Consider the following 23,253-nt stretch of genomic DNA (forward strand, 5'->3'; position numbering starts at 1 on the left):
AGAGCTTTGCATCGACTCCTCCTCCTCAAATAGAAACACTCCTCAGCTCATTCAAATTTCTGCACATTTTCATCCTCATTTCATGACTTTAAATCTATTGAAAATTTTAATAATCAGATGTTTTTTCAGTTTCTTCATCTCAGACACAAAGTAGATGTGTTGATGCTGCTCTGCAGCATTTGGTGGCCTTTATATCACATAAACAATCTCAATATATTCAATACTGATCTTTAAAATCAATCATAGAAACATTATGAGTTAAAGCACATGTTGATGGGAGCTTCAAAAACAGGAAGTGATGAACCACAACATCAGCTGCTGCTTTAAGACTGTAAATGTGTGCGTCTGTGTGTGTGTCAGTGTTTTCCAAATTCTTCTGCTGCCACCTTCAGGTGTTCATAAAAAGGTTTTCTGTGGAGTTTTTGTACAGCCTCTCTGATCACTTTAAACACTGTGAGTATCTGGCACAGTAATACACAGCAGAGTCTTCAGGCTGCACATTCTGTCCATTCAGAGTCACTCTGTTGTTGGAAGAGTCTAAGGCGATGCTGAACTTATTCTTCAGTGAATCTTTGTAGGATGTTGTAGAAGCCACTACACTCCCAATCCACTCCAGTCCTTTCCCTGCAGGCTGTCTGATCCAAGCTGTCCAGTAGCTGTTAACAGAATAAGAGACCTGACAGGTGATGGTCAGACTCTGACCTGGCTGCACAGTCACAGAGGCTGGCTGTGTCAGCTGTTCACACTTCACACCTGTAAAAAAGAACATTCTCTTTGTGATCAATGATCAGGTTACAACCTGCTGACTGCGATGAATGTACAGAGACTCACATCCAGCTGCTAAGAGCAGCAGCAGAGCTGCAGGAAACATGGTTGATGGTGAAGCTGACGTGCTGTGAACTCCACAGTCTGAGCTCAGCTCTATATAGCTGAGTAACAAAGGAGGACACTGAGTTTGCATCCATGCAGATGTCCAGTATTTATAGCAGGCTGTGAGGACGACCACTTTGCATAGAGAAGGACATCAAAGAAGGACGGACTGTGCTGTGACAGGAAGTGTGTTTTCATTGTGTGCACAATGATCATGTGTGATCAGTGTGAAGTGGTCTCTGCTGTCACTCACTCACTGAGTCCACATCCTTCATTCTGCAGCACATGAGACACACAGCAAATGTTTCTGAGTCACATCATGTGTTTATGAGGAAAGGATCTCTGTCTGAAACTCTGCTTCAACTTTGTTCTGTGTTTATGTCTCTCATGTGTTCATTTATACACTTTATGTAACAGCTGTGCTCACTGGAAGAAAAACACACACTTTAGAAATAAACAGTCACAAAGCACATCATCAGCTGCCTCCTGATCTCACTCTTTATGTGTCAGTGTGCTGAAGATCATTTGTCAGGGCTTCTACTGCCCCCTGTAGGTTCCTGTGGAAACAGCTGTTGATGTTTTTGTACAGCCTCTCTGATCACTTTAAACACTGTGAGTCTTTTGCACAGTAATACACAGCAGAGTCTTCAGGCTGTAAGTTGTTCAGTCTCAGATGCACCATGCTGTTACTGTTGTCTCTGGTGATTTCTAGACGTCCTCTCATGGTGCTTGCATAGTCAATGCTATTACCAGCCCAACGTACTCCCATCCATTCCAGTGGTTTTCCTGCAGCTTGTCTGATCCAGTTCATACCACAGCAACTAAATGTGAATCCAGATCCTCTGCAGGAGAGACTGAGAGTCTCTCCGGGCTGTTTGACCACTGAACTGGAAGGAATGGACTCCATACTCTGACCTGTACAACCTGCTGAGGACAAAGTGAGACAGGAAGCAGAGAGGAAAGTCAGACGGTCATCTGGGAAGTTTGTTGTGCTGTCAGTGACGGAGCGAGGCTCCAAATGTGCTCTGATAGGAGGAGGAAGAGGAGGAAGCAGGAGGACTCACAGGGCAGAGAGAGAGCGAGCAGCAGCAGAGTGAGTGTGTTCATCATCCTGAGGCTGCACGTCTGACCTCTGATGCTCCACACAGAGAAGCAGAGCACTCAGCAGGACACAAGTACACTGCACACACTCAAGATTTGCATCAGGACGTCAGGATGAGGGAGGGGCTCATGTCCTGACACTGATTCTCTGTGATGAGGAAATGTGCTGTGTGGATAACATGCTGGCTGTTTGTACAATGTCCTGTTGCTTCATGTTACTCTTACAGTAATAAAAAGGTTCTTTGATGATCATGTGATGCAGAGCTGCAAAGTAAACATGTCTGTTGTGGAAACAATTTAAGAACCATGTGTTGGACACTTTGGCGATGAGGGGGTGTCAAGGTGAGGAAGGAGTCCTACTAATCACACAGACCCCTCCCTGATGTGGTGTTCTGGGTGTCTATTTTGATGGGATACTTCAGGTCAGACCCAGGACATGCTGGAGGGATTAGATCTCTCAGCTTCAGGCATCAGAACCTCTGAGTGTTCTCCTGGTGAGCTGGTGGAGGTGGAGTTCTGGGTTTTCCATCTTAGGCTGCTGTCATCACGACCCGACCTCAGATAAGTGGAAGAAAATGGATGGATGGTAAAATAATCAGGTGATCACAGTCTAACAGTCAAATGAGTCCAGGTTAAACTGTCTGATTAAGAAACAACAAATAAAACTGTTAAATCTGTTACTATGAAACACTTCAGTGCTTCTCTGACAGGAAACAGAAGACAGATGGATGCTGGAGAGTTTCTGTGAGTTGATCAGTGGAGTGAGAGCGCCTCCTCTGGTGGCTTCATGTTACAAGTGTTCAGGCACTGAGGGGTTTTTGTGCAGCTCTGCTGATGGTTTGTGTCCATCATTAGAATTAGTTGCAATCCACTCCAGTCCTTTTCCTGCAGTGTTTTCCAAATTCTTCTACTGCCACCTTGAGGTGTTCATAAAAAGGTTTTCTGTGGAGTTTTTGTACAGCCTCTCTGATCACTTCAAACACTGTGTGAGTCTCTCGTGCAGTAATACACAGCAGAGTCTTCAGGCTGCACATTCTGTCCGTTCAGAGTCACTCTGTTGCTGGAAGATTCTGCAGAAATACTGAACTTGTACTTTAATAAATCTTTGTCGACTGTTGTGTGTCCAACACGGATACGTCCAATATACTCCAGTCCTTTCCCTGCAGGCTGTCTGATCCAAACTGTCCACCAGCCACTAACAGAATAAGAGACCTGACAGGTGATGGTCAGACTCTGACCTGGCTGCACAGTCACAGAGGCTGGCTGTGTCAGCTGTTCACACTTCACACCTGTGAAGAAAAACATGTTGAATGCAGAGTAATAAACAGTGAAGAGTCAGTGTGTGTTTGTCAGTGACACTCACAGGATCCAACAGCCAGCAGCAGCAGCAGAGCTACAGACAACATGTTGATATGATGGGAGCTTCTCTTCTTCTGCTGCAGCTCACAGCATCATGTCCAGTCTTATAGGAGGCTGTGAGGACGTCCACTTTGCATAGAGAAGGACACAATGGACAACAAGACAACACACTTCAGTCAGTCACCATCTGTGATTGTTGTTTCTGTGTGTTTTCTTTATTGGTGGTTCTGTATGATCTTCTGATGGTTGGATGAGAACATTATTGAACTAAACTGCTGCAGAAAAGCTCTTATTTGTATGAAAAACATCCAAAAGAGGAAAAGTCACAAACCACAACCTCCCTGCTGCTTTCACACAGTGTTTCCTGTCCTGCACCTGGGTGCAGCTGAATACAACTGAGATGGTGCTGTTAACTCTGAGGGTGTTTTTCTTCACCATCTTGTTCTCCTGGCTGTAAAGAACATTTTCAGAGAGGCCACATGGTGGCAGTCAGGGCAGAATCAATAAATATGTACAGGTGATGTGACCATCAAGAAACATGCTGATCAGATGTTTAGATGATGTGCAGTGTTGAAAATCATCAAGAGATCTGCCAATTAGACGAGGTGATCGTGGTGGTGTGTGACTGAGGTAGATCATTTCGTTGAGCTGTTTGTGTGCAGACAGACGCACAAAGTGATCGTCTACATCCTCATGATCTGCTCTAAAGCAGCAACAATGATCCATGAATGGAAGTTTGAAGACTTTGAACCTCCCAATCCACTCCAGAGCTTTCCCTGGTTTCTGCTGTATCCAGTGAATATTTCTGCTCGTCATGCTGTAACCTGATATGACACAGGACATCTTCACTGTGTCTCCAGGTCTTTTCAGCTCAGAGGGGGTCTGCTGCAGTCTGATCTCACTGCAAACTCCTGCAAACAGACACATTCTGACCATCATCCATCACAGCAGAGCAAACATTTCCAGAGCTTTGAAGCAGAAATTATTTTCTCACCATGAACACAAACTATGAAGAATAAAGTGCAGAAAGTCAAACCTCCCATTCTGTGATGTGATCAGAGACTTTGTCAGATTTACAGACTGTTTGTGTTACAGCTGACAGGAGGATGACACACGCTGTGTTTATAAGGGAGCACACATTTGCATAGAACGCCCCATGAAGACACTCAGAGGGCTGCACACCTGCTGATGATCAATTCATCAAGGACTGATGGTCAGCAGCACCTGCTGCAGATCAGCTGATTAAATCCTATGAAGGTGGGGGCACAGTATTGAACACATGGTTTAGCTTAATTATAAAGACATAAATACAGTGAAAAAGTTATATGTTGTTTTTGTCTAACACAAAGACCCTCTATGATCAGATATATTTATCATGTTTAATACTGAAACATAGACTGAAAAGAGGAGTCACTAACTTTTGATTATGTGTCATGTGATCAATAATGATCACTGTCAGTGGATGTTTTACACAGGAACACAGGAAGTAGTTTCTGTACAGCCTCTCTGATAATGTCAAACTTCCTTAACATAAACAGGAAACAGAAGACAGATGGATGCTGGAGAGTTTCTGGGAGTTGATCAGTGGAGTGAGAGCGCCTCCTCTGGTGGCTTCATGTTACAAGTGTTCAGGCACTGAGGGGTTTTTGTTCAGCTCTGCTGATGGTTTGTGTCACTGTGAGTCTCTGGCACAGTAATACACAGCAGAGTCTTCAGGCTGCAGGCTGCTCATCTGCAGATACACCTGCTGTTTGTTGTTGTCTCTGGAGATGCTGAACCGGCCTTGGACTGACTGAGAGTAGTACTTGCTGCTACTATCAGTATCAGTTGCAATCCACTCCAGTCCTTTTCCAGCAGCCTGTCTGATCCAGCCCATCCACCAACCACTTAGTGAAAATCCAGAGACTGTACAGGTGAGTGTGTGTGAGTCTCCAGGACTTTTCAGCACTGCTTCAGATTGTGTCAGAGTCTGACCATCAACACCTGTCAAGACAAAGAAGAAAACAGTCCCTCTCTGTGAGCAGACATGTTTCTTTTTTGATGCTGATGTTTGTCAGAAAAAAAAACCTGTGTATCCTTACCAGCCCAGTGAACGGACAGGATGAGAGAGACGAGCACACACTCAGGTCTGATCATTGTAAAAGCTGTTTGTCTCTGCTCACTCTACACTGTGTGTGTGTCAGTGATTCAGTCTTAAACTCTGCAGCAACACATGAAAAGATGGAAGAGGTCAGAGCTTTGCATCGACTCCTCCTCAAAGAGAAACACTCCTCAGCTCATGCAAATTTCTGCACATTTTCATCTTCATTTCATGACTTTAAATATATTGAAGAATTTTAATAATCAGATGTTTTTTCAGCTTCTTCATCTCAGACTCAAAGTAGATGTATTGATTCTGTTCTGTAGCGTTTGGTGGCCTTTATATCATGTAAACAATCTCAATATATTCAATATTGATATTTAAAATCAATCATAGAAACATTATGAGACATTTCTGTTAAAGCACATGTTGATGGAAGCTTTAAAAAACAGGAAGTGATGAACCACAACGTCAGCTGCTGCTTTAAGACTGTAAATGTGTGTGTCTGTGTGTGTGTCAGTGTTTTCCAAATTCTTCTGCTGCCACCTTCAGGTGTTCATAAAAAGGTTTTCTGTGGCGTTTTTGTACAGCCTCTCTGATCACTTTAAACACTGTGAGTCTCTGGCACAGTAATACACAGCAGAGTCTTCAGGCTGCAGTCTGCTCATCTGCAGATACACCTGCTGTTTGTCGTTGTCTCTGGAGATGCTGAACCGGCCTTGGACTGACCGAGAGTAGTACTTGCTGCTACCACTGCCACTGCTGATGTATGCAATCCACTCCAGTCCTTTTCCAGCAGTCTGTCTGATCCAGACCATCCAATAGCCACCAACATCAAATCCAGATGCTGTGCAGGTGAGTGTGTGTGAGTGTCCTGGTCTTTTCAGCGCTGGTTCAGACTCAGTCAGTGTTTGACCCTCAGTACCTGCAGACATGGAAACAGCTGGTTAGCACAGTGTCTTCCAAACAGTGTTTTTGTCCAGCAGTATTTTTTGTCCTCACCAGCTGCAGCACAAAACACAATGTATAAAATCAGAGGTGTGATCATGGTGAAAGTCTTTGTGCAGTCTGCACTGTGCATGTTACACTGAGCTCTGCAGCACATATAAAGAGAGAACAGCTTTGCATTGACTTCTCCTCCACCAAGAGGAGCACGTCAGTCTCTTTAATTTAACCCTTCATCTGATGACACTGTGGACAAAGGTGAGAGGGGATGCTCAGAGTGATGACTGCAGTCTGCAGCTCCTCCTGGATTGACACAGTTTCCTGGACTAACACACAGCTAGCAGCTAGCTGGTGAACACAGAGGAGCATCAGCAGCTACAGAGACACATGTTCACTGAACATGAAGAGCTGAAGGAGGATGAACACTGGGTTTACACTATCCAGCTGATGATCCAAAGTTCACATCAATCATGCTGCTGCTGGAAAAACATCAGCAACTTTGCTCTAAAAAGTTGATGAGTTGATGAGCCACACAATGAAGTGGTGGGAAACCACCAGTATAATGCAGCAGCATGGCTTCATGCTCAGACAGAGAATTACTGATGCAATTTTTGCTCGGATGGTCAGAAGGAGCTGCATTGTGTCGTTGTGGATTTAGGGAAAGAACATGACAGGCTGCTGAGAGAGGAGCTGTGGTCTCAATGAGGAAGTCAGGAGTTACAGAGAAGTACATCAGAGTGGTTCAGGATATGTATGGCTGTAGTGAAATGTGCTGTAGGTCAGACAGAGGAGGTCAAGTTGGAGGTGGGTCTTCATCAATTATCTGCTTTGAGCAAATGGTTCTGACTCATGTGTTCATTTATACACTTTATTTAACAGCTGTGCTCAATGGAAGAAAAACACACTTTAGAAATAAACAGTCACAAAGCACATCATCAGCTGCCTCCTGTTCTCACTCTTTATGTGTCAGTGTGCTCAACAACATGTATCAGAGCTTCTACTGCCCCCTGTAGGTTCCTGTGGAAACAACTGTTGATGTTTTTGTACAGCCTCTCTGATCACTTTAAACACTGTGAGTCTTTGGCACAGTAATACACAGCAGAGTCTTCAGGCGGTAAGTTGTTCAGTCTCAGATGCACCATGCTGTTACTTTTATCTTTGTTAATTTCTGCACGTCCACTCACACTGCTCGCATAGAGGTTGTTGCTGGGGGTATTGGAACCAAACCCGATCCATTCCAGTGGTTGTCCTGCAGCTTGTCTGATCCAGTGCATATAACAACAACTAAAATCAAATCCAGATCCTCTGCAGGAGAGACTGAGAGTCTCTCCGGGCTGTTTGACTACTGAACTGGAAGGAATGGACTCCATACTCTGACCTGTACAACCTGCTGAGGACAAAGTGAGACAGGAAGCATGAGGAAAGTCAGACGGTCATCTGGGAAGTTTGTTGTGCTGTCAGTGACAGAGCGAGGCTCAAAATGTGCTCTGATAGGAGGAGGAAGAGGAGGAAGCAGGAGGACTCACAGGGCAGAAAGAGAGCGAGCAGCAGCAGAGTGAGTGTGTTCATCATCCTGAGGCTGCACGTCTGACCTCTGATGCTCCACACAGAGAACCAGAGCGCTCAGCAGGACACAAGTACACTGCACACACTCAAGATTTGCATCAGGACGTCACGAGGAGGGAGGGGCTCATGTCCTGACACTGATTCTCTGTGATGAGGAAATGTGCTGTGTGGATAACATGCTGGCTGTTTGTACAGTGTCCTGTTGCTTCATGTTACTGTTACAGTAATAAGAAGGTTATTTGATGATCATGTGATGCAGAGCTGCAAAGTAAACATGTCTGTTGTGGAAACAATTTAAGAACCATGTGTTGGACACTTGAGGTGAGAGGGTGTCAAGGTGAAGAAGGAGTCCTACTGATCCCACAGACCCCTCCCTGATGTGGTGTTCTGGGTGTTTATTTTGATTGGATACTCCAGGTCAGACCCAGGACATGCTGGAGGGATTAGATCTCTCAGCTGGCATCAGAACCTCTGAGTGTTCTCCTGGTGAGCTGGTGGAGGTGGAGTTCTGGGTTTTCCTGCTTAGGCTGCTGTCCCCACGAGGGAGGCGCTTACTCTGCCTGATTAAGGAACAACAAATAAAATGGTTAAATCTGTTACTATGAAACACTTCAGTGCTTCTCTGACAGGAAACAGAAGACAGGTGGATGCTGGAGAGTTTCTGTGAGTTGATCAGTGGAGTGAGAGCGCCTCCTCTGGTGGCTTCATGTTACAAGTGTTCAGGCACTGAGGGGTTTTTGTTCAGCTCTGCTGATGGTTTGTGTCACTGTGAGTCTCTGGCACAGTAATACACAGCAGAGTCTTCAGGCTGCAGGCTGCTCATCTGCAGATACACCTGCTGTTTGTTGTTGTCTCTGGAGACAGTGAACCGGCCTTGGACTGACTGAGAGTAGTAGTTGCTTGCACTATTAGTATCAGTTGCAATCCACTCCAGTCCTTTTCCAGCAGCCTGTCTGATCCAGTCCATCCAGTAGCTGCTTACTGAGAATCCAGCTCCTGTACAGGTGAGTGTGTGTGAGTCTCCAGGACTTTTCAGCACTGCTTCAGATTGTGTCAGAGTCTGACCATCAACACCTGTCAAGACAAAGAAGAAAACAGTCCCTCTCTGTGAGCTGATCACTTTTTAAAGACAGAGCTGAACATCAGTGAGTATGTTTGACCTGCCCAGCAGATAGTTAGAAGCAGCAGTCCTGTCCTACAGTCCATCATGTGTGAAGTATACAAGGTTATTTACGTAATGACATGATATAGACCACATATGTATTTGATTATATAAGCTTACACTTAGAGAAAAACACATCTATAACTCTTACAGAGAGTTAGGGAGGAACTCTTTGATGCAGTGAAGGCCGAAGCACTAGGAGGCATGGACGTAAGATAAATCATCCAACATAGAAGGGACAAAGGGTTTCATAGTCATAAATATGTTAGACCAATTATGATAATTAGTAGGTGGAGATAAAGGGGCAACATGTCCCAATATGGGAATACCAACGAGGGTCTTGAAGAACTGTTTATCTATTATGCAAATGTACCTCAACTTTCAATAAAACTAGCCTGTGTCCAGGGGAAGGGCAGAACACGTATGGACGGGAGTGAAGCAGACTGAAAGGCCTGTGTTCACTGTGTTCTCCCTTTTGCAAAAGGCGAAACTACAAAACCCAGGGTATTTTCTTTCACTCAATGTTCTGAATACAGGAGACGGAATCTGACAATCCGGGGTGACCAGGGAAGGTCACGACATTTTGGTGGCCCGTACGGGGATAAAAGGTAGTTATATTTTTCTCAGATCCGTCAATTGAACACAGGGGTTGATTACGAACAGACAGAGGACATGTGGCGCGCCAACAATAAGGTGAGCAGACCTTTTATATCTGCATTGACTACTCTAAAGTGTAACGTGTCCCGAGCCTTAGTAGTAATCTGCCTGTAAATTATACGAACATTGACTGGAACAAAAGAATAAGAGAAATGAAAAAAGAGGTTAAAGAATTCTTGTAAGAGTAAAGATAAAGAATAAGAGAAAGGAAAAAGGGGTTGCAAAATCCTGAGTGTGGCGACTCCACCGGTGCTCTGACGAGAGGCCGGAAAAGCTGGGTTTGAGTCCCGGGGCTTGAGGAACCCTAAATCACTAAAAAGAGAGAGGAATAGAACAAGAACAGGCAAACACATGGTATGGATGTTGGAACGACTGGAAACTGAAACAACGACCGCACTAGTTAGGCGGAAGTTGTAGTAAGTCAACAGGCTTCCAAATTACAGACGTATAAGATTCTGGTGTCGTGGAAGAGAGGCTAGTCTCAAATCCACTGGACTGAGTACTAGGGACATAGCGTGCCATATTTCTCAGTCGGCCTGAATCTAGACAGTGAAGAACACTGTTATGACTGTGAGCCTCTCTAAAAGAGAGACGGCAAGAACAGATGAACTGTGAGTAGTCGGACCGGCTACAAGAACAGAGGAAAGTCCTGTGAGTTCAAAAGTACCCCTTACTGAGACACACAGCTGAGAGTGAAGCTGTAACACACACACATGCGCTCATATTATGGGTAATGCATGAATGAGAAATGTGGATGAGTGCCAGGGACGTGTGAGCTGAAGCAGCAGCACTGCTGGAAACCTAACCGGTGTTAACGTAAAGCAGTGGTCTGTTGAAGTAGGTTCACTCATGAACTGGATTAGTTGTTTTTTCTGATGTGTACACAGTTTGGTAGAAGATATAGAAACCTTGTAACTGCAGTTTTGTAAATTTGAATTTAAACTATAGTTTTGTAATTCCTACGTGACCACGAGATTAAGACTTTAATGACTGACGACATGGACTTAAGTGTGCACAGAGACATGACTGACGATGGGTGGGGTCCGCACAGCCCACTAAAGACGGTAGAAGAACAGCTGACGGTCTTAGGCGACATACTGAACCAGACTTATGACTCTAAGACTGCAGCGGCAGAAGTGATTCTTATGAAGGATGCTGTAGATAAGTTGTTGGCAGAAAGATGTTGTGAAAGTTGATGGTGAAAGATAGAGGAAGTTTGCAGAAGGAGTTTTGGAGAAAAGAGGGAGAAGCGAGGTAAGACAGAGAGAGGGCCAAGGAAAGTGCAGAGCAGTGTGGTTGGACTAAGAGAGGAAAATTTAGAAAGGAGCAGGAGAAGGCGGAGGAGCGAAGAACTCAGTGGGCGAGATGGGCTTTGGTATGTCAGGGTGTAACTCACCTCATGACAGGAAAGCCCAAAGCAAAGAAAGGGAAAACAGAAAAGAGTAGCGACCCTCCCCCTACACACAATCTAATATACTGCCCTTTATATCCTGTGCCTAGTGGAGCAGCCTGCCCCACCTTAAAATGGGATCTGAAACAGAGTCCAAGAGAATATATTAATCAAAGTAAAGATGCATGGATTAGATACACAGGTTGTCATCCAGCTAAATCAGGCATTCAGAGGGTGTGGTACAGGACCGCCGTCCTAAACGGGGTCCCAGAGAACGTGAAAAATGCCATGGAAAGTAAACTAGACATGGCAGATTGTGATTCCAATGTGTGGGAGAGACATCTAAGATAAGATAAAACTTTATTAATCCCGAAGGAAATTCTTGTGCCAGAGGAATCAAGATACATTAAATGTAGTTAAGTACAGAGTATGAGTGTATAAGTGTCACTATAATCCAAATCAGAGTACAGTACGCAGTATGGGGACAATATATGATACATGGATTTAGTGCATCATTTGACTCGTGCCCAGGATGCAGCACACACACAAAGTAAGGATGTACAGGAATTATAGACTCAATTATTAAAAATGCAACTGGCTGAGGCCAGACAAAAAGCTAATGACAAAAAGAAAGACAAAACTAATAAAGTCACGGTGGCCACTGAGGGCTCTACTACACCACCTGACACACCTTGGGTGCCACAGCTATTTTATCCTAATTATGATCAGCCGCCCACAGGGTCATACAGGGGCAAGGGACCAGGGAGGGGCAGCTGGGGAGGCCAGCGCAGAAGGGGTAGACCGCCTAGGGGACAGCTGAGGGGAGACTTCAGTCGTGACCGCTGCTACTACTGTGAGGAGCTCGGACACTGGACAAAGGACTGTCCATACATTATGGGGCAGTACAGCTGAGAGGGACAGCACAGTCGAGGGCGTACAAAGGGCTTCTTTCCGCCCTGCTGGAGCTCCATGGAAGGGGCAGTTTTCTGTTTCCGGCTGGGAACAGGAAGGGGATAACATCTCCCGACAATGACACTCCCCACAGAGCAGCTCTGATGACATCGTTGCGGCAGATCCGATGTTGTCTATGCGAGTAGAAGATGAGACACTGCCTTTTCTGGTAGACACAGGGGTCACCTGTTCTACTCTGATTCATACATCTTCTAAGAAACTGTCAAATGACTCTATCGCAGTGATGGGCTTCTCTGGGGAGAAACAGACTCTGCCTATAATCACTCCAATGACTGCTCAGCTGGGACATCAGACTGTGTTACACTGTTTTGTATATTCACCCACAGTGCCTCTGGATATACTGGGGAGAGACTTGCTGATTAAGTTTGGAGCATCTATTTTATGCAGCCCTGACGGGTTGACAGTGACACTGCCGGACGGCACCATGTTCCACTGTAATGCCTCTGACACAGGTGGACAGTATCTTGTGAGACCTGTAGCTGACCCTTGTGCGGACATCTACTGGGGTCTGTTACATGCAGAAACACCACACGACCCAGGAATCCTCTCTGCCTACCTGCAGTGGAAGCCCTGGATAGCCCAGCTCGAGCCATATGTCACTCCCCCTGACCCCCCTCATGTGACTTTGTTTTATGGCAGGCGGCAAACTGATTGGTATCATGATAACTTCACATGCTCCCTAGAGGAGAAAAACTGGTTGATTTTAGTCCGAGATATTTTTGTGACATCTGAGGGCGTAGCAGCTGGTGTGGATTTTACACTAGAACAACAGGCTTGGTATATGATCAGTGACGAAGGGCATTCCCACGTCTCATTAGCTGTACATCCAAAACATCAGGCAAAAGAATTAGGTGGCATGGTTAAACGTGCCATAGCTCAAACAGATTGGCAACCTACACCTATAGCACAAAACATGTACTCTCCATTTGCCAAAGCATATAGAATACATGTTTCAGCTACTAACACTGTTACATTAGCACACGAACAGCTTGCCAGATATCATGGAAGAGAAAAAATAGATCACCCTCTTGCTCAGGCTTTGATTAATGACTTACCGACACATTTATGAGCAGAGGGCCCCACTGATGTGGGCTTAGTGAACTGTGAGCCTGTGACATTCCGGGTTTACACATCTGAACCTTTGTGAATTAGATTTGGCTAATGCTTTCTTTTGTCTTCCTCTGGCTCATGAATGTAGAGATATTTTTACACTACGTTGCAAACTACACTGGTCTCATACAGCCACTTAGAGACCTAGTTAGAGAACATGGCATGTGTAATTTAACAGCCCACCTAAATTGGACACAGGAAGCTGAACGCTCTTTCATTGAACTGAAACAATCTTTGGCTACAGCAGCAGAACTAGCCACACCAGACTACACTTTACCATTCTATTTAGATGTCTCTGGAACGGATACCTGTGCAAACGGCATCCTGTTCCAGAGAAAAGGGGGAGAGAGAGTAATACTGATGTACATGGAAAAAAAGACACCCTCAGTGCACACAACATGCAGCAGGAATAGCTAAGCTAATTCAGAAAACTGAACATATGGTCATGGGACACAGCTGTACGTACTGTGGAAATATATGGTCAAACTTGGTCAAAATATATGTTTGTCTGCACATATGGTAAAAGTGTATGGTTGCTCATAGATCGTGACCTCTGACTGAGGTCATAAAGCATTCTGATGTTTAATGGTTAGTTTAGAAATTCGAACTGCAAACCCCTAAGTTGACCCAGAGATGTAAACACAAGCTTGCCAGAAAGACAAGATATACTCAAGGCCGTAACAGGAGGATCTGTGAAATACACACACACCCTCACATCAGTAATATGAGTGGGAGAACTTCAATGTCTTTTAGTTTCGTATACGCCTTCCACCTTGTGATTATTGAATATGCATGTTTCACTGAAAAACATCACCTTTTATGCCTTTCTATGTAAATGTAACCACACCTTGTTGTAAGATTAATAAAACGAGCCTAATGCATGGGACGGACAGAATGCAAATGGTCAGCTGCAGGAGCAGATCGAGGGGTCTGTATTGAGCTGTGCATTCTCCCTTTATAAAGGCGAAACTGAAACTGATCAGTACTGGTTTTCATTCAATGTTCTGTGCATCGGGGACGGAGTCTGGGAATCCGGGGTGACCAGATTAGGTCACAACAATTGGGGGCTCGTCCGGGATCAAAGGGCAAAAATCATCCTCAGATCCGTCAATTGAACACAAGGGCCGATTACGAACAGACAGAGGACACGTGCCGGCAACAATAAGGTAAGCAGACCTTTTATATCTGCATTGACTACTCTAAAATGTAACGTGTCCCGAGTCTTAGTAGTAATCTGTCTGTAAAAGCAAAAAGAACATTGACTGAATGAATTTAACTGTAAGTGAATGAATATGACTACAGTGAAATAACCGTAAGTGAATGTATATGACTACGGTAAATGAGTAATGATTACAGCTGTTTAAGAGATAAGTAAATGATGCCTGCAGAGGAATAATGCCTGCAGAGGAATAATGCCTGCAGAGGAATAATGCCTGCAGAGGGATAATGCCTGCAGAGGAATAAGAGAAAAAGGGGTAGCAAATCCTGAGTGTGGCGACTCCACCGGTACTCTGACGAGGGGCCGGAAAAGCTGGGTTTGAGGCCCGGGGCTTGAGGAACCCTAAATCACTACAAAAAAGAGAGAGAGAACAAGACCAGGCAGAAAACACATGGTATGCATGTTGGACAGACTGGAAACTGAAACAATGACCGCACTAGTTAGGCGGGAGTTGAAGTAAGTCAACAGGCTTCCAAATTACAGATATATAAGATTCTGGTGTCACGGACAGAGGCTAGTCTCGAATCCATTGGACTGAGTACCAGGGACACAGCGTGCCATATTTCTCAGTCGGCCAGAATCTAGAAAAGAAAGGCACTCTTGAGACTCATAACTGTGAGTCGTCTGAGATAAAGACGACAAGATCAGAGAGTAGAGTAATTAATAAATAACTGTGAGCTGTTCTTACACTGAACGGCAAGACCAGAGAATAAGTCCTGTGAGTTCATGAAGCACCCCTAAAGAGAAACAAAGAGAAGTGAAGATACAGTACTGACACACACACACCGAGCTCGCAGTATAAATGGGTAAAGCATGAGTGTGGAATGTGTATGAATGCCAGAGACGAGGTGAACTGAAGCAGCAGCACTGCTGGAAACCTTAATCGGTGTAAACGTAAAGCAGTGGCCTGTTGAAGTAGGTTCACTCACGAACTGGATTAGTGTTTTGTTGTGCACATACTTTTGTATATATTTCTGATGTGAACATAGTTTCTGAACTTTTCTAACATCATAGTTTTGTTAACTCTTCTGAGCACAGTTTTGCAAATAACACATTATTATTAAGCTTTAGTTTTAATTTTCACGTAATCACATGACTGAGACTTTGATGACTGACGACATGGACGGAGAATTTAACAGAGACACTGTTGATGATGGGTGGGGTCCGAACAGCCCACTAAAAACAGTAGAAGCTCAACTGATTATTTTAGAGAAAGCGCTGCATCAGGCTTTTGACTCTAAAACCGCATCTGAAGAGATGACTCAGATGAGGGAGGCAGTCATTAATTTGCTGGGAGAAATAGGCCGTGGCATGAAAGATAGAGGTTGTTTACAGAAGGAGTTTTGGAGAAAGGAGGGTGAAGCGAAGGCAGAGAGGGAGAAGGCCAGGAAGAGTGCAGAGCAGTGTGGCTGGTCTAAGAAAGGGAGATTTAAGAGGGAGCAGGAAAAAGCAGAGGAGAAGAGAGCTCAGTGGGCGCGATGGGCTTTGATAGGTCAGGGTGTAACTCACCTCATGACTGAGAAGCCCAAAACACAGGATGCCAAAGCAGAAAAACATAAGGATCCCCCACCGTATACACCACCCCCCCCTCCTACTGCACCACCATCCTCTCATTCATCTGCTGGATTATATCCAGTTTTACAAATAACTCAAGGCACACTGGCCATAACAGACATGCCTGATTCCCCTGAGGCGTGGTCTGATGACAGCTCTCACACGTCCCAAGTGAGTAGTGTGTCTGCTTTACCCTCGGGAGTTAGCACCCGTGAAGGGCCTCCAGAGGCCCCTGCCCTTTCACCTTTCCAGCTGCGAAAGGACAGAGAACTGAGCTGCGACGGAGCACTATGTGTTGCAGCTGAAGCCCCGCTGTCACACAGAACACAGACACCAGACATTGTGAACACAAAGCAGGGAGAAATAGACAAGGTGCAACAGTTGCAGGAGGAATTAAAGGAGTTGCGGGCTGCTATAGCTCAGGACTTAACACCACACACATATGCACACGCTAACCCCCAATTTGGAGACGCTACACTTCACGTGGGAGGCGTGTGGAAAGATGGATCACAGGAAGGGAGGACAGCTGGAATTCAGATGCAGGTCGAGGGTGTTTGGTCCGCGGAGCAGGGAGAGATGTTTGATCTATTACAGAGACAGGCCAAGGCTACTGAGGAGTGGTTGAAAACACATGAAGCTGAACACTTAGCACACAGACGCAAAACACACCACATGACAACTAGATCTCAAGGATATGATAATACACAGACACTCAACCATCAGTTACCACTGATTCAAACTGAACACCAGATCAAATATCGTCCATTCCCACTAGGTGATGTACAGGCACTAGTGGATAAATTACCTCCAGTGGCCGAAGGTGGAGCAATGTGGCTGAGTCAACTTGACAGTCTGACAGCAGGTCACAGACTCGCTCTAGGTGATTTTCGGGCCGTTATTTCTAGGTGTCTTACAGCTTCAGAAGTGAGGGACATAGAGGAGGACGCCGCCACTACTAGACAGAGAGATGACACACCTTTCACTCAGGTCAGCACTGAAATAGGCAGAGCACTAAGACATAAATATCCTCTGCCTGCTGGAGCCGCCGTTCCCACTTTGAAATGGGACCCCAAACAGAGTCCAAGAGAATATCTTAATCAAAGCAAAGACACATGGATCAAACACACCGGGTGCCACCCTGGTAACCCAGGCATTCAGAGGGTGTGGTACAGGACCGCCGTCTTAAACGGGGTTCCTGAGACTGTAAAAACTGCCATGGATAATAACCCAGACATGGCAGGGTGTGATTCCAGTGTGTGGGAGAGACATCTAGTACATCACTTGGCACGCGCCCAAGACGCAGCACAAGCTGACAGTAAGGATGTCCAGGATTTGCAAGCACAATTATTGAAACTGCAATTGACTGAGGCCAGACAGAAGGCCAATGACAAAAAAGAAAGATAAAAATAATAAAGTCATGGTTGTCACTGAAAGCTCTGACGCACCTCCGGTCACACCTTGGGTGCCTCCATCACCTTATTCTCCTGATTATCAGCAGCCTACGGGGTCCTACAGGGGGTACGGATCAGGGAGGGGCAGATGGAGAGACAGGCGCGGAAGGGGTGGAACACTTAGGGGACAGCCGAGGGGAGACCCAAGTCGTGACCGCTGCTATTATTGTGAGGAGTTGGGACACTGGGCCAAAGACTGTCCACACAGACAGGGACAGTATGCCCGAGGACGTGCAGCGTCTGGTCCACGGAGGGCTTCCTCCCGCCCCCCAGGACCTCCATTCACTGGACAGTTTCCTGTTTCCGGCTGGGAACAGTGGGATTGTGACTTCTCACAACAATGACACACCCCACAGAGCAGCTCAGATTACATCGGCACGGCAGACCCGATGTTATCTATGCAAGTAGAGGATGAGACACTGCCTTTTCTGGTGGATACTGGCGCCACCTGTTCTACACTGTTTCAATCATCTTCTATGGAATTGTCCAACAACTCTATCACTGTGATGGGCTTCTCTGGGGATAAACAGACTCTGCCTATAACCACTCCCATGACTGCTCAGTTGGGACATCAGACTGTTTCACACTGTTTTGTACACTCACCTCTTCTGCCTCTGAATATACTGGGGAGAGACTTGCTGATTAAGTTTGGAGCATCTATTTTGTGCGGCCCAGACGGGCTGACAGTGACACTGCCGGACGGCACCATGTTCCACTGTAATGTTGCAGACACAGGCGGACAATATCTGATGAGACCTGTGACTGACCCATGTGCTGACATCTACTGGGGCATGTTACATCCTGAAACTCCCCAGAACCCAGGAATCCTTTCTGCCTACCTGCGGTGGAAGCCCTGGATAGCGCAGGTCGAACCATATGTTTCTCCCCCTGACCCCCCTCATGTGACTCTATTTTATGACAGGCAGCAAACTGATTGGTACCATGAGAAGTTTGCGCACTCCCTAGAGGGACAGGACTGGTCTATTACAGTCCGAGACATTTTTGTGGCACCTGAGGGCGTGGCAGCCGGTGTGGACCTCACTCCAGAACAAATGTCTTGGTACATGATGAGTGACGAAGGGCATCCCCACGTCTCATTAGCTGTACATCCAAACCACCAGGCCAAAGAACTAGGTGGCATGGTTAAACGTGCCATGGGGCAATCAGACTGGCAACCCACACCTTTACCTCAAATCATGTATTCTCCATCTGCTAAAGCATACAAAATAACTGTTTCAACTATGAACACTGTCACTCTGGCACATGAACTGCTTGCTAGACATCATGGTAGAGAGAAAACTGATCATCCTCTGGCACAGGCTGTGATTGACAGCTTGCCACCACATTTATGGGCAGACGGCTCCACTGATGTGGGTCTGGTGGACTGTGAACCTGTGACGTTTCAGATTAACACACCAGGCCCTTTGTGGATACCACAGTATCCACACAAGCCAGCAGCCGGAGCTGGCATTGCAGATACTATTCATGGACTCTTTGAAAATGGTGTGCTGGAACTCTCTCACTCAGACTGGAATACTCCCATCTTACCTGTAGAAAAGAAAGGGACAGGTAAATATCGCATGGCACATGATCTGAGGGACATTAACGCTGTACTGTCAACCCCCACGGTACCAGTTCCGAATCCATACGTGGCATTGGCCCAACTGGATCCTTCACAGAGCTGGTTCACCTGCATAGATTTAGCTAATGCTTTCTTTTGTCTCCCTCTGGCACCTGAATGCAGAGACATTTTCTCATTCACATATCAGGGAACACAGTATCGCTACACCAGGCTACCTCAAGGTTTTGCGCTCTCCCCCGGTATTTTTAATCAGGTTTTGAAACAGATACTCAGTCACTGCACCCTCCCAGAAAACACTACACTCATTCAGTACGTTGATGACCTTCTTATCGCAGCTCCAACGGCAGCAATCTGCCTGGATGCCACGCAGGCTGTTTTGCAACATCTGGCCACAGCTGGTTTTAAGCTCAGCAAATCTAAACTCCAATTAGTCAGGAAACAAGTTGCTTTCTTAGGACGCATTGTTTCACAAAAGGGGGTCAGCATATCGCCTTCGCACAAATCTACCATTTTGCATCATCCGCGTCCTGATAAAGTGAAGGACATGCTCTCATTTCTCGGTCTGACTGGCTACAGTAGAAACTTTGTTGCTAACTACACGGGCCTCACACAACCTCTCAGAGACCTTGTCAAAGAACATGGCATGCGTAATGTGTCAGCTCGCCTAAATTGGACGCAGGCCGCGGAACAAGCATTCATTGCTCTTAAACAATCTTTGGCCACTGCAGCAGAACTAGCCTCACCTGACTACACTTTACCTTTCTATTTGGATGTCTCTGGAACGGATGCCTGCATCAATGGCATCCTGTTCCAGAGAAAAGGGGGAGAAAGACTAATACTGATGTACATCGGTGCCCCCCTGGACAACATGGAGAAAAGACACCCTCAATGCACACAACACGCAGCAGGAATAGCTAAGCTAATTCAAAAAACCGCACACATGGTCATGGGACACCAGCTGTATGTACTGACAACACATAGTGTAGTGGCATACGTGAACTCAGAGACATTCACACTCACCTCATTGAGACAGAGGAGGTTGAGCAAGATTTTAGAAGCACCAAACATCACCTTCACACATGATGGTATAAACATGGCAGAGCAGATAGGAGCTGGAGAGCCACACACATGTGTAGAGAGGGTAACCAGAGAAGAAAAAGTCAGAATGGATTTACAGGCCACACCACTAACAGAGGCCAGAAATCTGTTCACAGATGGGTGCTGTTTTAGACATGACACGGAAGGACTCAGAGCAGCATACGCGGTTGTTGAAGACACAGGGGAAGAAATGAGAACACTGAAAGCAGAAAGATTAGAGGGACAGCAGTCAGCGCAGAGAGCCGAGGTGAGGGCAGTGATTGAGGCACTAAAGATAGGTCGAGGACAGGACATCAATGTTTTTACTGACTCAGCATATGCGGCAGGAGCAGTGCATGTGGAATTAGGACAATGGCTGAGAGCAGGTTTTCTCACTGCAACTAACAAACCTATACGGCATGAGGCTGAAATGAGAGAGCTTGCTGAAGCTCTGTTGTTGCCTAGCAAAGTGGCTGTGATTAAGTGCAAAGGTCATGGAGCAGGAACTGACAGGGTCACAAGAGGAAACAATGCAGCAGATCAGGCAGCAAAACAGGCAGCAGGCTATGTTGAGCGAATGATTTTTATGTGTTCAGAGACAGACTTGCCTCCCCCTGTTGATTGGACTGATTTGATGGAATTGCAAAACAAAGCCTCTCCACAGGAAAAAACACTGTGGAAAGCTAGAGGGGCGACTGACACAGGAGGAGTATGGAGAGGGCCTGACGGACGCCCCATACTGCCACCTGGACTGAGACAGACTGCCATGGAGGAAGCGCATGGGGTAGGCCATGTGGGGTGTCGTGACAAACTGTCATTAAATTTCTGATTAACACTTACATTCCTAGACATGGTTAACCGAAAAAAAAAAAAAAAAAAAAAGAAGCATGCTTTTGGTACTGTTTATCATCCACAATCTCAAGGAAAGGTGGAAAGGATGAATCAAACCTAAAACAAAAATTGGCTAAAATCTGTGCACAGACCAAATTTATATGGGTTCAAGTATTATCTATTGTATTGATGTTCTGGTAATAACGCCATATAATCTACACCCTATGAGCTTCTTACAGGTCGACAGTTTCCTGGACCAGCTGGCCGGCTGAGACTGAAGAAGCATGCAGTATGGTATTAATATAAACCATAATATAATGAATTTGAAGCTTTGGTGTTAGAATTTGTATTACAGGAGAAAGGAGAGATGGTGAGTCCAGAAGGAGCCACACACAGCCGAGTGGGTCCTCCTGAAGGTGATAAAAGGAAGTGGTCGGAGCCGAGGTGGACAGGTCCCTATCAGGTGACGGAACGCACCTCACACGCGGTTCGGCTGAGAGGAAAGGGGGACACCTGGTATCACTGGAGCCAGTGCGCAGGCGCAGAGGAGCCTCAACGCTCTCTACAGGACGTCCAGACTAATCTGAGGGCACAGAAGTCTGAATCGGCTGATTCAGATACAGATCCTGTCACAAAAGGGGCAGAATAATCCCCTGACAGAGATCAAGGATCCCGGGTAGTCTAACCCCAGGGATCCGAAGAAAGAAGACACATCCTGAGGACGAGAGGACCAGAGAACCAGGCGGGGCGCTGGATGGACGAGGCAGACGGACAGGAATACACACATGAACTGATAAAACACAATTTTGTACATTCTAACTGACAATTGTCATTATATTTGAGCTGTTAGGAGTATCTGGGGGCGGGAACGGTGAAAGACCGACCGATTAAAATACCCCCACATACTATGATGTATAACATGTTTTGTTTTATGTACTCACATGATATGTTTTTTAATACACTACATTCTCACAGAGTTTTCTTTTTTGCACCTTCTTTTATGGTTTTGACACACATACGCACACACCGGGTGTTTGGATTTTACTCACAGTGTTGTTACATATAGATGTCACGTTTACCCATAGTTTTGTTTGATTACACACAGTGTTTTCTATTTGCTGATGTGACCGTTTGTTGTTTCTTTTGCTTATTTTGTGTTGGACTCTTAGTAGAGTCCAAAAGGGGGAATTGTGGAAATATATGGTCAAACTTGGTCAAAATATATGTTTGTCTGCACATATGGTAAAAGTGTATGGTTGCTCATAGATCGTGACCTCTGACTGAGGTCATAAAGCATTCTGATGTTTAATGGTTAGTTTAGAAATTCGAACTGCAAACCCCTAAGTTGACCCAGAGATGTAAACACAAGCTTGCCAGAAAGACAAGATATACTCAAGGCCGTAACAGGAGGATCTGTGAAATACACACACACCCTCACATCAGTAATATGAGTGGGAGAACTTCAATGTCTTTTAGTTTCGTATACGCCTTCCACCTTGTGATTATTGAATATGCATGTTTCACTGAAAAACATCACCTTTTATGCCTTTCTATGTAAATGTAACCACACCTTGTTGTAAGATTAATAAAACGAGCCTAATGCATGGGACGGACAGAATGCAAATGGTCAGCTGCAGGAGCAGATCGAGGGGTCTGTATTGAGCTGTGCATTCTCCCTTTATAAAGGCGAAACTGAAACTGATCAGTACTGGTTTTCATTCAATGTTCTGTGCATCGGGGACAGAGTCTGGGAATCCGGGGTGACCAGATTAGGTCACAACAGTACTCACAACACATAGTGTAGTCGCATATGTAAACTCAGAGACATTCACACTCACCCCACTGAGACAAAGGAGAATGAGCAAGATTTTGGAAGCACCAAACATTACCTTCACACATGATGGTATAAACATGGCAGAGCAGATAGAAGCTGGAGAGCCACACACATGTGCAGAGAGGGTAACCAGAGATGAAAAAGTCAGAATGGATTTACAGGCCACACCACTAACAGAGGCTAGAAATCTGTTCACAGACGGGTGCTGTTTCAGACATGACACAGAAGGACTCAGAGCGGCATACGCAGTTGTTGAAGACACACGGGAAGAGATGAGAACGCTAAAAGCAGAAAGACTGGAGGGACAGCAGTCAGTACAGAGAGCAGAGGTGAGAGCAGTGATCGAAGCACTCAAAATAGGGGAAGGACAACACATCAATGTTTTCACTGATTCAGCATATGCAGCAGGAGCAGTACATGTGGAGTTGGGCCAGTGGCTGAGAGTAGGATTTCTCACTGCAGATAACAAACCCATAAAACATGAGGTAGAAAT

The 23,253-nt window shown here is 45.6% G+C and overlaps 1 protein-coding gene across 1 annotated transcript in view; it reads right to left on the reverse strand.

Annotated features, from left to right (window-relative positions):
• The window catches only part of LOC114439964 (uncharacterized), a 176,079-nt gene that overhangs the window by 125,370 nt on the left and 27,456 nt on the right, over positions 1–23,253 (reverse strand). The window contains exon 4 of the mRNA XM_028412181.1: positions 15,000–15,006. Within this exon, the coding sequence (XP_028267982.1) occupies positions 15,000–15,006 (7 nt within the window). The remainder of the gene's footprint in view (positions 1–14,999; positions 15,007–23,253) is intronic.

The sequence above is a fragment of the Parambassis ranga genome, chromosome 8 (genome assembly GCF_900634625.1).
Source record: "Parambassis ranga chromosome 8, fParRan2.1, whole genome shotgun sequence".
Lineage (NCBI taxonomy): Eukaryota > Metazoa > Chordata > Actinopteri > Ambassidae > Parambassis > Parambassis ranga.